At 39.6% G+C, this 14,478-nt stretch overlaps 1 protein-coding gene across 1 annotated transcript; it reads right to left on the reverse strand.

Annotated features, from left to right (window-relative positions):
* Window positions 1-204: 204 nt before the first annotated feature.
* LOC119661086 lies at window positions 205-12,701 on the reverse strand. Its single transcript, XM_038070276.1, has 2 exons — window positions 11,402-12,701; window positions 205-350 (listed from the first exon to the last, which is right to left on the reverse strand). Exons 1-2 carry the CDS (start codon window positions 12,699-12,701, stop codon window positions 205-207), a joined length of 1,446 nt encoding a protein of 481 aa, XP_037926204.1.
* Window positions 12,702-14,478: the final 1,777 nt, after the last annotated feature.

Below are 14,478 nucleotides of genomic sequence, written 5' to 3' on the forward strand. Positions count from 1 at the left end.
AAATTGCTGAGTTTGCAAAGTTGCATCTTTTGTAACTCGATATCGCTCAATGTTCGTTTGAGTCATGTTTTTGTTTATGTTCAAATGACGCTTATCTCTTGTGGATAGATTCTAGCTTCTGTTAGAATGACAATGTTTATATTATTTCGCTCGAGTTTAGTAAGATAAATTTTATGAAGATAAGGTATTCATGACTCATACGTATTATGGGCATGTGGTCTTTGTGTAAAGTGGAGTGACGCATGTTACAGGACATGTAACCTCACCCTCCTTTAACTCTATTTTGTCCTCAAAGGAAACAGATTCGTCCTCCTTATTGAATTTGGCCTGGTTTTCTCTAATTTTATTGACTGTTGGGATAACATTTTTAATTTTTATTGTTTTATTTTTCAGTTTACAATAGGTGAAACGAATTAGTGATAGAATTATTGAGATTATTAGGATAATAGTAGAAGTTGATATCCAGGTCTTCTTGTTTATGTAATGCAATTCTCTGATTTCTTCATTACTTTGAAAGGTTTTAATTTTAATTTCTGTGAAATTGAACTCAAATTTTATGTCTGATATGTTTGTAATTGGACTTGCTACAAGATTGTCAATATGGTTTATTACTTTATTTACGTAAATATTATTGTTAATGGTAACTTCACACTTTACAAAGGTTATTACATAATTTCCTTCGAGTGTTATTACATTTGTTTGTTTACATTTTTGTACACAATTTAATTTTTTTTGCGTTTACAATGAGTATTTTTCCATTTTCAATTTCTTCTATGTATGAGAAGTTTTCACCTCTTACTTTTCAAGGTTTACAGTTTATTGGTTTACACAAATTTTTAATGTATTTTTCTAATGTACAATATTTATTATCTGATGTTTTTGTAGCAATGGAATTGGTTATATCTAGATATTCAAAATTTTGATTTACAATTTTTCTTACAAAGAATTGTGTGTACTGAATAATGTTTGGTATTGATATTACAAAGGTTAGTTTATTCTCTTTTTGTGATTGCTAATTTTAATTGTTTAAGACTAATGTTTTGGGTATTTATTTCGTCTTTCGTTAATAGTGATCTTGTCATTATTCCTATTTTTGCGGAGTTGATATTGTCGATAATTTTGTCTATTTCGTCTTGAATATGACTTAAGGCCTGAGTGATTTTAATTTCAATTGATTCTTCGTTTATTAACTTTTGAAATTCATTTAACCTTTTTACAAATTCTGTGCTAGTTTGCTTTTGAATATTATTTATGTTCATGTTGGTTCATATTTTCTTGCAATATTGAATTTATTTTAATTTGATTATTTAATTTTTTTATAATTTCATGATTGTTAGAATCAATGCTCTGCATATGCTCTAGGATCTGGTTGTATTCGTCTCTATCAACTAGTCCGAATAACCAATTATATCCGGTTCCGATGAGATTGAAAAGTCCTCTTTTCTATATGACATGGTGGGTGTGACAATTTTTGACTGTGTCTTTTTTCATGCAATTGGAAAAGTTGCTATGCTCTGAGGCGTTATTAAATAGGGGTGTACATTCTTCTTTTTTTGGGGTTATCATTACAATATTGAACCTAAAGTTCCAGGGTAGTCATGTTGACTGAGTGTCAGTGTTTGTAATCTGGGAAAGAGTTTTTGGCTTCTAGGTATTTACTCATTTTATCTGATGTTTCCTTGTATTTCAGGAAGGTACATTCATTTCAATGTTCGAATTCTTCCTTCTTTTCTTGATATAGGATTTTGTTATTTGTGATTATTTGACACGTTTTTATATTAATTTTTGGATTAAATAGTGTTAATTCTGATTTGATTAAGTTAATTGTGTGTTTAATGAAACTGTTATTAATTTTTGTATTTTGGATATTATTTATGGCTTTTACATAAGATTTTAGGTTAATGGTGTGATAAATTCTATACCAATCTTATATATAACAAGTCGGAATACCGAAAGCTCGTGCTTCGGGTATAAAGGTTTTGTGTTCATCTTATCTAAGAAATTTCAACGCACTTTTTTCTATCCGTATACAGCTACAAAACTACGAGACATACGTACATATTACAGCCTTAGATGTTACGCTCACCTTAAACAAACAAACTGCCTATTTTCGAATACTGTACACATATAGGCACGTATATAAATTGATCGCACCCATATTTCCGATTTACTTCTTATATCTATCTGAATTAGGCACTACCCGCGAAGTCCATTAGCACGCATATACTATATACCTACATACACACATGTCTCCTTGGAATAATTGATATTCATATACAAATGACTAAGAAACTAAAACAAAATAATTCTTTTCCACCCAATTCAGACGAACTTACTCCGCTGTGGTATTGACGAATTGATATGTGATGATGACGTCATGCAGGTTGTAGAGGGCACGAAATTCACAAAAAAATGGAAAGTTTTACCCCCTATAACTTCGTTAATAATAGTTGGATTTTCTTCAAACTTGGTCAAATTTTGCACCATGTTCTTGATTATACTTACGCTAAATTTTGTACTTCTGCGATGAACATAAGGAGGGTGCCGGGTAAATTTCTAAAATGTGTAAAAATATACTATTATTAACTTTATTTGTGCAGATATCGGAACCGTATATATTTTGAGGCCTAGATTTCATAGATATGCACTACTGCGAATTTTTTCGGATTTTTCGGTTGGATAGGTTCTGAGAACGAGACCTGTTACACCCTCACTCCCATATGTTTCACCCAATATCAAATATTGAACCAGTTTCAAAAAGTACTAATTGGGACCTTTCATTTGATACACCACTTGGCCGCATTTTATGAAAAAAAATGTTGCACCCTCTTTTCACATGTATGGAGAGCCTCCCTTAAACTTAACACAAAATGCCGTCAGTTGCTGCATGTAAAGGGAACGGCAGAGCACATACTCCTACCAATTTTCGTGACAATCGGTCCAGTCGTTTCCGAATAAATCGGATGTGACAGACAGACGGACAGACAGACGGACACACAGACACAGACCTGTGAGGAGTGGCCAGATCTCCCATCAGGCGCGACCCCAGCTGGCGGATAGGGGCATAGCTATTGATGTGTAAATATGTGTTGATGCACTTTTCTTTTTTGATTGTGCATGGGCTAGTGTTTGCTCATCTCTGGTGCGCGGACCAAAATGGCTATGGGAAGGATACCCAGAACATAAAACCACCATGGACGACGAGAGAAGGAGGAAACTTACGGTGCAGGGGCTCGGAATCCCAGTACCGGCGGCTTTTGGGAGTGAGCAAGCGGGCTCCCGGTCGTCGATATCCCTCGACCGCAGTGTCTCGGTGGTGGACAACTTGGCCACCTTGGCATATAATGCTACAAGTGATTTGGATCTGGAGAAGGAAGTATTCAAGCGAAGTACGACTTTACCGAGAACACCAATAACAAGACCAAACAAGGATGAACTAAAAGCAGCTTTTTGGGCAACAAAAACCGTGACAACACCCACCGCACATGTTCAAGATGCTCGACAGCAGGAGGTGCTCCAGGAACAAGGAAGAGATCCATTCAAAAGAAGCTCATCAACTTTGAGATCTCCACCAATGCCAAAGCCGATGAAGGATAAAGTACAGGCCAAAAGTGAAGTACCATGTAAAAAGAGTAACCCTGCCGGGACTTATAGGGAGCAGAGTCCCGATCCGGAGGAATTACCCTTCACCCGGCTTGGGGCAAAAATAGTTGAGCTGTCCGAGTTTATCAAGGACAAGCACAACGTGCACCAAGCCATAAAGAATATGGTGAGGGCTATTAGAGTTCTCTATAATAGATCACAGATGGAGGAAAAGAATAATAATAACACGCCGAACCCCGCTGTGCCAACAGTATCACAAGCGACCCAAGTGACGCCTAACCGTACTACCATCGAATCCCAGCGAAATAAGCGAGTACGTGAAAAAGAGGGGGATCCTTTAAGTAATCAGCAGGCGCCTAAGAGAAAAAAAGCCGGACAGGACATCCGGAAAACCAACACCAACAGGCCAGAAGGAGGAAACGGTACGGCGAATCTAGGAAACTCGACCAGCGTTGCGAAGCCTAAGACCAGCGAAAACGATGGATGGACTAAAGTTACCAACAAAAAAGCGGAACGAAAGGCAAAAGTGCAAACTCGTCCAGATGTAATTGTTATCTCCAGTAAGGGCAATCTGTCCTACGCGGAGATACTCAAAAAGGTCAAAGCGGATCCCGACCTAAAAGATCTGAGCGGAAATGTAAACCGAATCCGAAGAACCCAGAAAGGGGATCTCATGTTCGAGCTGAAAAGATCCAGCGTGGGCAAAACTGATGACTTTCGCCCTCAAGTGAAAAACTCACTTGGGGAGAATGCCGCAGTGCGTGCCCAAAAACATGAGATCTACCTTCAATGTAAGGATCTCGATGAAGTAACATCGAAAGAAGAAATTTGTATTGCTCTGAAGGAGCAATTCAAGTTGAAAGAACTTACCGAGGAGTCTATTGTGGGCTTACGAAAAGCCTATGGTGGTACTCAAACAGCCACAATACGAGTACCAGCGGAGGCAGCACAGATGTTATTGGCTGCCGGAAGGGTTCGGATTGGATGGGTTGTCTGCCGTTTAAGGGAACAAATTTCACTGAAGAGGTGCTTTAAATGCCTCATGTTTGGACACTTCGCGAAGGCATGCACCAGCAGCATTGATCAATCCGATCGATGCAGAAGGTGTGGGGAGAAAGGCCATATTGCCAGAGAGTGCAACAGGGACCCCAAGTGCCTATTGTGCGAAGTAAAAGAGGGACAGGATAACCGGCATATTGCCGGAAGTGGTAAATGTCCAGAATTTAGGAAGGCGCTCACTGCAATGAGAAAATGTGGTTTATTCAAATAAACCCGAATCATTGCAGAGTCGCTCAGGATTTACTTGAGCAGGCCACGTTCGAATCTGAGATGGAAATCGCCATCATAAGCGAACCGTATAGACACCGTCACGGTGGCATATGGGTCAAAGATTCGACTGGTGGAGCGGCGATATGGGCTTGCGGTCGACAGGCCATACAATGTACTGCAAGTCAGGCAGGCAGTGGCTTCGTGTGGGCGAAAATAAGTGGTGTATATGTATACAGCTGCTACGCCCCACCAAGTTTGACACTGTCTGAATTCGAGCAAATGCTTGATAATCTTGTTCTCGACGCGAAGCGACGAAGTCCAAAGGTGATTGCAATGCTTGGGCCCTAGAGTGGGGTAATAGGGAATCAAATGCTAGGGGGTGCAGTTTATTAGAAGCTTTTGCGCAGATGGACATGGTTTTGGCTAACGAAGGTGCTGTAAACACCTTCCAGAAAGGGGGGTCAGGCTCAGTTGGAGACCTGACCTTTGTCAGCCCTTCGCTGGGGCGTGGTATGTCCTGGTGCGTCAGTGAACGCTACACCCACAGCGATCACCAGGCAATCTTCTTTGAGACATATGTCGAGCCACAGGCCAAAGAGCTATCATGCCCGAAACCGAGAAAGATTTCAGGCTGGTCTGCAAAATCTTTGGATGAGCAGAGCTTCTTAGAGGTGTGGTTAGATCAGCCTGATAAAGCAGGCATCTCTACGGAAAGAGCCGTCCATCTGGCTCAATGCATTGCCAAAGCGTGTGACGCGTCCATGCCTAGAAGGTGTCCATTCCCAAGTAGAAGACCAAACTACTGGTGGAATGATGAACTGACTGACCTTCGATCAGCCTGCCACCGAGCCAGAAGAGTGGCTCAGAGGGCGGTAGGTAGAGTCGAACAGGGGCAAAAACAGCGCGTCTATAAGGCAGCCCGCAAAAACCTCAAGCTCGCCATCCAGCGAAGCAAGAGGGAGTGCTTTAAGGAGCTCTGCTCAGAAGCGAACATAAACCCGTGGGGGAATGCCTATAGAATCGTGATGGGACGATTGAGAGGCCGTTCATCTCCGCAGATCACGTGCCCCACCCTCTTGCTAAAAATCATCCAGGGGTTATTCCCCCCGCAAGAGGAGAGCACCGAAACATTCCAACCACCTCTGAATGTGGCGGCAATTCCGCCAGTCACCAGAGACGAGCTGTTGGACATCTGCGGTAGAATAGGAGACAATAAAGCGCCGGGCCTGGACGGAGTACCGAATAAGGCCCTTAAGCTTGCCGTGAAATCCAGACCGGACATGTTTGCTGACTTGTTCGAAGCGTGCATGTCCGAGGGAGTATTTCCAGTGGCATGGAAGCGGCAGAAGTTGGTACTTCTGCCTAAACCAGGTAAACCTCCAGGTGAACCATCCTCATATCGACCCATATGTCTTTTGGACACGGTGGGGAAGATGTTAGAGCGGGTAATCCATAATAGATTACTCCCGGTTGTTGAGAATCAAGGCGGCCTTTCAGATAGGCAGTATGGGTTCCGTAAAGCCAGATCAACCATTGATGCCATCAAATTGGTTACTGGCTTGGCCGAAGATGCAATTCACGGAAAGGGTAGTACCAGCAAATATTGCGTGGTGGTAACCCTGGATGTGAAACATGCTTTCAATTCGGCCAATTGGAATCTAATACGGAAATCTTTAGCGAAGGTTGGTATTCCCGCCTATCTCGCTGCTATCGTCGATAGCTATTTAACTGGAAGGAGGCTCTGGTATGACACCGATGACGGACCCCAGGAGTACGTTGTTTCCGCGGGTGTCCCGCAGGGCTCCGTAGTGGAACATCATGTACAACGATGTATTTAATCTTCCCCTTCCGGGGGAAGCCACAGTGGTGGGTTACGCTGACGACATAGCACTGGTTGTTGTCGCAAAGCATCTCGAAGATGCTGAGTTATACTCAAGTGAAGCAATCGGTGCTGTTAAAAGTTGGCTAAAGAACTCTGGTCTGACACTTGCGGAGGAAAAAACGGAAGCGGTCCTCATCACTAAGCGCCGGAAGAGAAATTACGCCTGCATTAGAATCGGGAATCATATTATCACTTCCAAGCCGACCATCAAATACTTGGGAGTGGTGATAGACAGGAAGCTTAGCTATAAGCAATATGTGCGGTATGTTTGCGACAAATCATCCACTGCAAGTATGGCCCTGGCAAGGATGATGCCGAACGTTGGAGGGCCACGGCATACCTCTAGGTTGCTTATAGCCAGGGTGGTGACCTCGATCATGCTCTATGCAACCCCAGTTTGGAGGGAGGCGTTGTGGATGTCAGGGAACGCTACCAAACTGAGTTCAGTCTACAGGAGGACAGCCCTGAGGGTATGCTCTGCCTTCAGGACTGTATCAGATGATGCAGCATTCGTCATCTCTGGAATGATGCCGATTGACATCTTGGCAGATGAGATGGCGAACATATACAATGCAAAGCCAACCTCTTCCTCATCGCGGACGAAGAAGACTGAAAGGGAGAGATCCATAAATAGATGGCAAGAGCGGTGGGAACGCTCGGGAAAGGGCCGGTGGACTCACAGGCTCATTCTTGTCATCAAGGAGTGGTTGGAGAGACGACACGGTGAGATTAATTATAATCTCACCCAGTTTCTCACGGGGCACGGAGGAGATCTCCAGTACCTTCACAGGTTTAAATTGGAAACCTCATCCGACTGTCCAGATTGCAATGGAGTCCCAGAGGACCCAGAGCATGTATTCTTCCACTGTCCGAGATTTGTGGAAGAAAGGAGGAATCTAGAGGAGACTCTAGGGGAGGTGCTGGTACCAGAAAATCTGGTACCGAAAATGCTAGCACATCAAGAGAATTGGGATGCGGTAAACTTCATGATCGCATCTATCCAAAATAAACTGCGAAAAGCAGAGGAGAGGAGAAAACGCGATCACGTGCGCCGCGTATAGAAGAAAGGTGACAAAGCTAGAGTGAGCTGACTCTCCCCGTGATGTAATACCTTATGGTGGCAGGGAGGGAGTCGGGGGTGGTTTTAGTGGGTAAAAATCCCACACGCTGGTGTGTCCAGACCAGTGTCTTTTTGAAGATTTCCACCTCCTCCAAAAAAAAAAAAAAAAAAAGACGGACACACAGACAGACAGACATCGAATCGATTTTAATAAGGTTTTGTTTCACACAAAACCTTCAAAATCAATTGCTGTTCGTTAGTCTCGGTAAAACTCGAGAACGACTGAACGGATTTATCTTATCTTGATTTCGAAATGTCCATGGAGGTCTAGGAAAGGTTTAAAAGGTGAGAAAAATTCGAATAGTTGCCGATAAAACCCTAAAAGCAGCACTTTTCTTCTTCCCATATAAACGTTTCAGTCAATTTGAACTTTATTGATATTCAATAAAGTTCAATTGATATTCAATAAAGTTCAATCACTCACTGCGTTCATCGCAGAAATATTTGACAACCAAGTGACAATCTTTTATTCCTGAAAAGACAAAAGACATCAAATGTTTCACACCTCAGGACATGTTGTATTGGGAAATAGAATTTCTGTTTTTAGTATTTTTGTTTCTCACCGTTTAAACCTTCTCTGAATTTCCATAAACATTTCAAGACCAAGCTAGACTACCTAGACCTAGACTACATATTAAGTTTTGTTACAAATTACATTTTTGAACGCAACGATAATATTTAACACTAGATTTGACAACCAACTAACATGTCAATCCATCCTGTTGCACTTTAGAACACGGAAGAAGTATTACGATATTGTGTTACGATATCTAGGAGTGTGCGTGAACTTTTTATACTTTGGCGATCCTTTCGGATAGTGACATTCCAGGTAATGTGCTCCTCTTTTTTAAGGTTTTGTGTAAACACAAACCCTTATTAAAATCGGTTTACTGTCTGTATGTCTGTGCGTCACACGCATTTTTCTCGGAGACGGTTATAGCGATTGACACCAAATTTGGTAGAAAGGTGGGAAATGTGAACGCTCACGCATACACTGAGTTACATCCTTTTACGACGAATTTAAGGGGGGTCCCTATACATGCATGTGTAATTTTGTTTTTCATCAAATATAGTCACGTGGGGTATCAAATTAAAGGTCCCGGTTGGTACTTTTCGAAGCCGGTCTTAGTTTTGACATTTGTTGGAAAGGTGGGGAGTGCGTGGGTTGAAAGTGGTCATTTTTTTAGCGAATCAACTATATGTTGCCTAGGCCCTGAAATACCCTCCACACCGATACCTGTTCAAATAAAGTTAATAATAGTACATTACTATAATTTTTAGTAATTGACAGGAAAACCCCCCTTAAGTTCACCCTAGACTCACAAAATTTTGCAGCAATATAGGCAAATTTTGCAGCAGTATAGAGCATGAAAATCACACTATTACTAACAAAGTTATACCAGGTCAAAACTGTCGCTCCACTGCAAATTCAAGACTATGCATATCAATATCACTTGAAAGTGGCTATGCATATTTTACGTGCGTGTTATGGTTTCCCGACTTGTTTGATATTTTGTAATTGTGACACTTTACTGCTAAGTGAGCGAAAAATTTTCTCACTTTGATTATTTACAATTTACGATGCCGAGGAGAAGATGATCTGCCTTAGGTCGTCGCAGTCAATCAATTGTGCGAAGAGCTACCTCACGTACTAACCGCAGTGACGAACAGAGAGAGACAGATCAAGAAAATAGTCGTATTGCTATGTCAGAATTGCGTTATTTAGTGATAATGAAGTAGATAGGCTTAGAATGCAACGAGTTCGTGCACATCAAACACAACAACAGCAATCACGACATAATGAAATTCATCGAATCTGCAGACGGAATGCTTCACAATATGCTTTTTTATTAAATACGGATTCGTTTTGTTTGTTTTAAAATTATTTTATACAAAAGTTTAGGTTTTTTATTTATCGACTGAGGCAGCACGAAGTGTGTCAGCCCAGCTAGTCTTTTAATAAAGTTGCCGGTTCGTTCTTGGGGATTAAGGTTATTCCTAAGTTTGACTTAATTTTTTCATATTTAATGTACTGGGGTTCACTAGTTGCCATGGATAGCAACATGATAAAGATGATTGTTATCATCTGAAAAAGAAAGTTTTTTATCCGGGTGAAATTATGCGGTGTTTCCAACGATTAATTAATTGAAATAATAAAAACTTGTTGTTTCTTTTTCGTTGGTGTGGTATTTATTCTTGCAAATACCGATATTTCGGGAACCACTTGTTCCCTTCATCAGTGCAAACAAGTTTGCTCATCTGTAGACATTAAGGTTCTATTTATACTATTCTATACTATGATATTATAATTATGACTAAAAACTTATATCTAGGTCCTGAAAAAGAAAATAAATATTTAATTTAACTACCTAATAGCTAATTTATCTTAAAACTTATATCTAGGTCCTGAAAAAGAAATAAATATTTAGTTCACTTCCTAATAGCTAATTTATCAATGCTAAAACAAGACGAGATTACTTTACTTTAAGAGTTTTCTAAACAATGGGGAATAGCAGTTACCCAAATCTGAGTTCAACCTAGTGTCAACCGGTTGTTTGTTGATGAACCAGCTTTCGTAAGCATCCAGCTGGTTAGTCTTTCTTACTTGCTTTAGGACTTTCAAGTCATCAGCGCTTACTTTATGGCCGCATTCGACCATATGTTTTGCCACCATAGATTTAGTGGGTTTTCGGGAGTGGTTTACAGCCAGCTCTGCCTCCTTCATGTGCTCCCTAAATCTAGTGGTTGCCAATCTTTTTGTCTGCCCGATATATACCTTCGGGCAATCCGAGCAGGCGATTTTTGCGTTTTTGGATCTTTTTCCCCCGCCAGCTGGGTTTTTAGCTGGTAGATACGGCTTGATCCTACCAGCTGTATGTCAAACCTTTTCAATGTCCTTTGTATGTGTTTGGACAAGTTTGAGAAGGTGACACTTGATCTTTTCTGAGCAGTTAAGGTTGATTGTTGGCTATAGAGTGTAGTAAGATTACTACGTTCTAACCTTCGGGTGTGTTTCTTAATCATTGTTTCTATGGTGGCGCTGGAGTACCCGTTCTTCATAGCCGTGTCCAAGATATAGAGTTTTTCGCTCCGGTAGTCTTCCTCAGTGAGCGAAATTGTTAAGAGGCGGTGGATCATGGTACCATAAGCAACCATTTTGTGTTGGTAGCTGTGGAACGAAGTGGCCGGGATTGTGCGTTGAGTGCTGCTCGGTTTCCTGAAAATAGAAAAGGTAACTTGTCCGTTTTGACGTTTGATTGTCAAATCTAGGAAATCCAATTGATTATTTGCTTCAATCTCGTGGCTGAAGGTTATTTTAGGGTGCAGCGTGTTGATTTTATCCAGCATATTTTGGATATTTGTGTCCGGGATCACTGCCAAAATGTCGTCCACGTACCTGAACCATTTATTTGGCAATAATCCATCCTCCTCCATTTTTTCCTCTAGTGATGCCATGAAAATTTCACTAAGGAGTGGGGAGAGGGGATTGCCCATCGCTACACCTGAGGTCGTTTTGAAATTTTTACCCCTGAATGTGAAATAGTTCTCAGTCATGCAGAGGGAAGCCAACCTCGCATATTGTTTAGCCTTTTTCCTCCATTCTGGGGTCGAGCCAAACCGTAGTAGCCACTCTTCAAATTTTGTTATGGCTTCTTTTTCATGCGTGCTTGGGAATAGAGCTTTGACGTCAAATGACACTAGTCGTTCATTATCCGCCAAAGCCCCCACTGCACTCAATCTATCAACCAATTCTTTCGAGTTTTTTACGGATTGGTTTCCGTTAATGGATCCCAATTTTTGGCATTCATCGACCAACCATTTAGCGATGTTGTACGTAGGAGAGTTTGAATCTGCAATGATCTCCCTCATCTCATTGCCTGGTTTATGAATTTTTGGTTGGCATCTAATTTTAGGTAACGAGGGGTTTGGCATCCGCAGCCTGGTGGGATTACCAACCACTAGAGAGCATTCTTTGAGGGCCTTCTCTACTCTTTTTATAGAGCCTGGTAGCGGGTCATTCCTTAGTTCGAAATAGTTTCCACCAGTCAACTTTTCCATAACAAGGTTATCGTAATGTTGCTTGTCCATAATTACGATCATGTTGCCCTTATCCGCTTTTAAGTAATATACCGGCTTCTTCTTCAGTTCTCGTACGATCTTGATTTCACGCTGGTTAGCAGACTTCCCAATCCTGTTCTGGTGAGCCATGGCTTTTGACATTTCATGCCGGATATCCTCCTTTGCTTTATTGCCCATGAATTTTATAGTTCCTTCTACATCTACTACAGTGTGCTCAACTGGCAGGTCGGTTTTTACCGCGTAGTTCCAACCCTTGTTTAGGAGATCCATTTCATCCTTGTTGAAACTAGTAGAGGATTTGTTAATAACTTGATTAGGAATAGTACTTACCGTTGGTTTTTCATGACTAGTGTGCGGGGAGTTTTTTATCAATAGGCTGAGCTTTTTCCTTAGCAAAGTCCGCTTGCGTTCCTTTTCACATTCGTAACCCCGCTGAATTTTGAAGAAAGTAGATTCCGCACAGTTTTCTGTTGCTGCTAATTGCAAGTGCGCATTATATGCCTTCAGTGTGGTAGAGGCTAATTTTGCATGAAGCTTTTTAACACTAGTCCTAATTAAGGTTTCTTCTATTGATTTAGTAAGATTAGAGGGTAAACTTAAACCTGACTTAATACTAACCACATGGGACTTAGGCGTGACACCATACTTCAAGCATAGTTTGAGAAATTTGATGTCTTCACCGAGTGCAGCCATGCTTTTTTTAAATTTGAGCAAACTATTAAAAACCGCTTGAGGCTTGACGGCCATGTTAATCAGAGTGAAATTATGCGGTGTTTTCAACGATTAATTAATTGAAATAATAAAAACTTGTTGTTTCCTTTTCGTTGGGTTTACATTATTTCGCTTGAGTTTAGTAAGATAAGATGTTCATGACTCATACGTATTATGGGCATGTGGTGTTTGTGTAAAGTGGAGTGACGCATGTTACAGGACATGTAACTTCCCCCTCCTTTGACTTTACTTTGTCCTCAAAGGAAACAGATTCGTCCTCCTTAATGAATTTTACCTGGTTTTCCCTAATTTTATTTACTGTTGGGTTAAAATTTTTAATTTTTATTGTTTTTCTTTTCAAGTTTACAATAAGTGAAAAGAATTAGTGCTAGAATTATTAAGATTATTAGGAGAATAGTAGAAGTTGATATCCAGGGCTTCTTGTTTATGTAATCTAATTCTCTGAATCCTTCATTGTTTGGAAAGGCAATTTTAATTCTGTGTTTGTAATTGGACTTATTACAAGGTTGTCAATATGGTTTATTACTTTATTTACGTAAGTATTATTGTTAATGGTAACTTCACACTTTACAAAGGTTATTACATAATTTCCTTCGAGTGTTATTACATTTGTTTGTTTACATTTTTGTACACAATTTAATTTTTTTGCGTTTACAATGAGTATTTTTCCATTTTCGATTTCTTCTATGTATGAGAAGTTTTCATCTCTTACTTTACAAGATTTACAGTTTATTGGTTTACACAAATTTTTAATGTATTTTTCTAATGTACAATATTTATAATCTGATGTTTTTATAGCAATATTTAGATATTCAAAATTTTGATTTACAATTTTTCTTACAAAGAATTGTGGGTACTGAATAATGTTTCGTGTTGTTAATTTTAATTGTTTAAGACTAATGTTTTATGTATTTATTTCGTCTTTCGTTAATAGTGATCTTGTCATTATTCCTATTTTTGCAGAGTTGATATTGTCGATAATTTTGTCTATTTCGTCTTGAATATGACTTAAGGCCTGAGTGATTTTAATTTCAATTGATTCTTCGTTTATTAACTTTTGAAATTCATTTAACCTTTTTACAAATTCTGTGCTAGTTTGCTTTTGAATATTATTTATTTTCACGTCGGTTCATATTTTCTTGCAATATTGAATTTATTTTAATTTGATTATTTAATTTTTTTATAATTTCATGATTGTTAGAATCAATGATCTGCATATGCTCTAGGATCTGGTTGTATTCGTCTCTATCAACTAGTCCGAATAACCAATTATATCCGGTTCCGATGAGATTGAAAAGTCCTCTTTTCTATATGACATGGTGGGTGTGACAATTTTTGACTGTGTCTTTTTTCATGCAATTGAAAAAGTTGCTATGCTCTGAGGCGTTATTAAATAGGGGTATACATTCTTCGCTTTTGGGATTATCATTACAATATTGAACCTAAAGTTCCAGGGTAGTCATGTTGACTGAGTGTAAGTGTTTGTAATCTGGGAAAGAGTTTTTGACTTCTAGGCATTTGCTCATTTTATCTAATGTTTCGTTATATTTCAGGAAGGTACATTCATTCCAATGTTCGAATTCTTCTTTCTTTTGTTGATCAAGGGTTTTGTTATTTGTGATTATTTCAGATGTTTTTGTATTAATTTTTGGATTAATTAGTGTTAATTCTGATTTTATTAAGTTAATTGTGTGTTTAATGAAACTGTTATTGATTTTGGTATTTTGGATATTATTTATGGCTTTTACATAGGATTTTAGGTTAATGGTGTGGTAGATTCTATACCAATCTT

Source organism: Hermetia illucens, unplaced genomic scaffold (genome assembly GCF_905115235.1).
Source record: "Hermetia illucens unplaced genomic scaffold, iHerIll2.2.curated.20191125, whole genome shotgun sequence".
NCBI classification, from domain to species: Eukaryota; Metazoa; Arthropoda; class Insecta; order Diptera; family Stratiomyidae; genus Hermetia; species Hermetia illucens.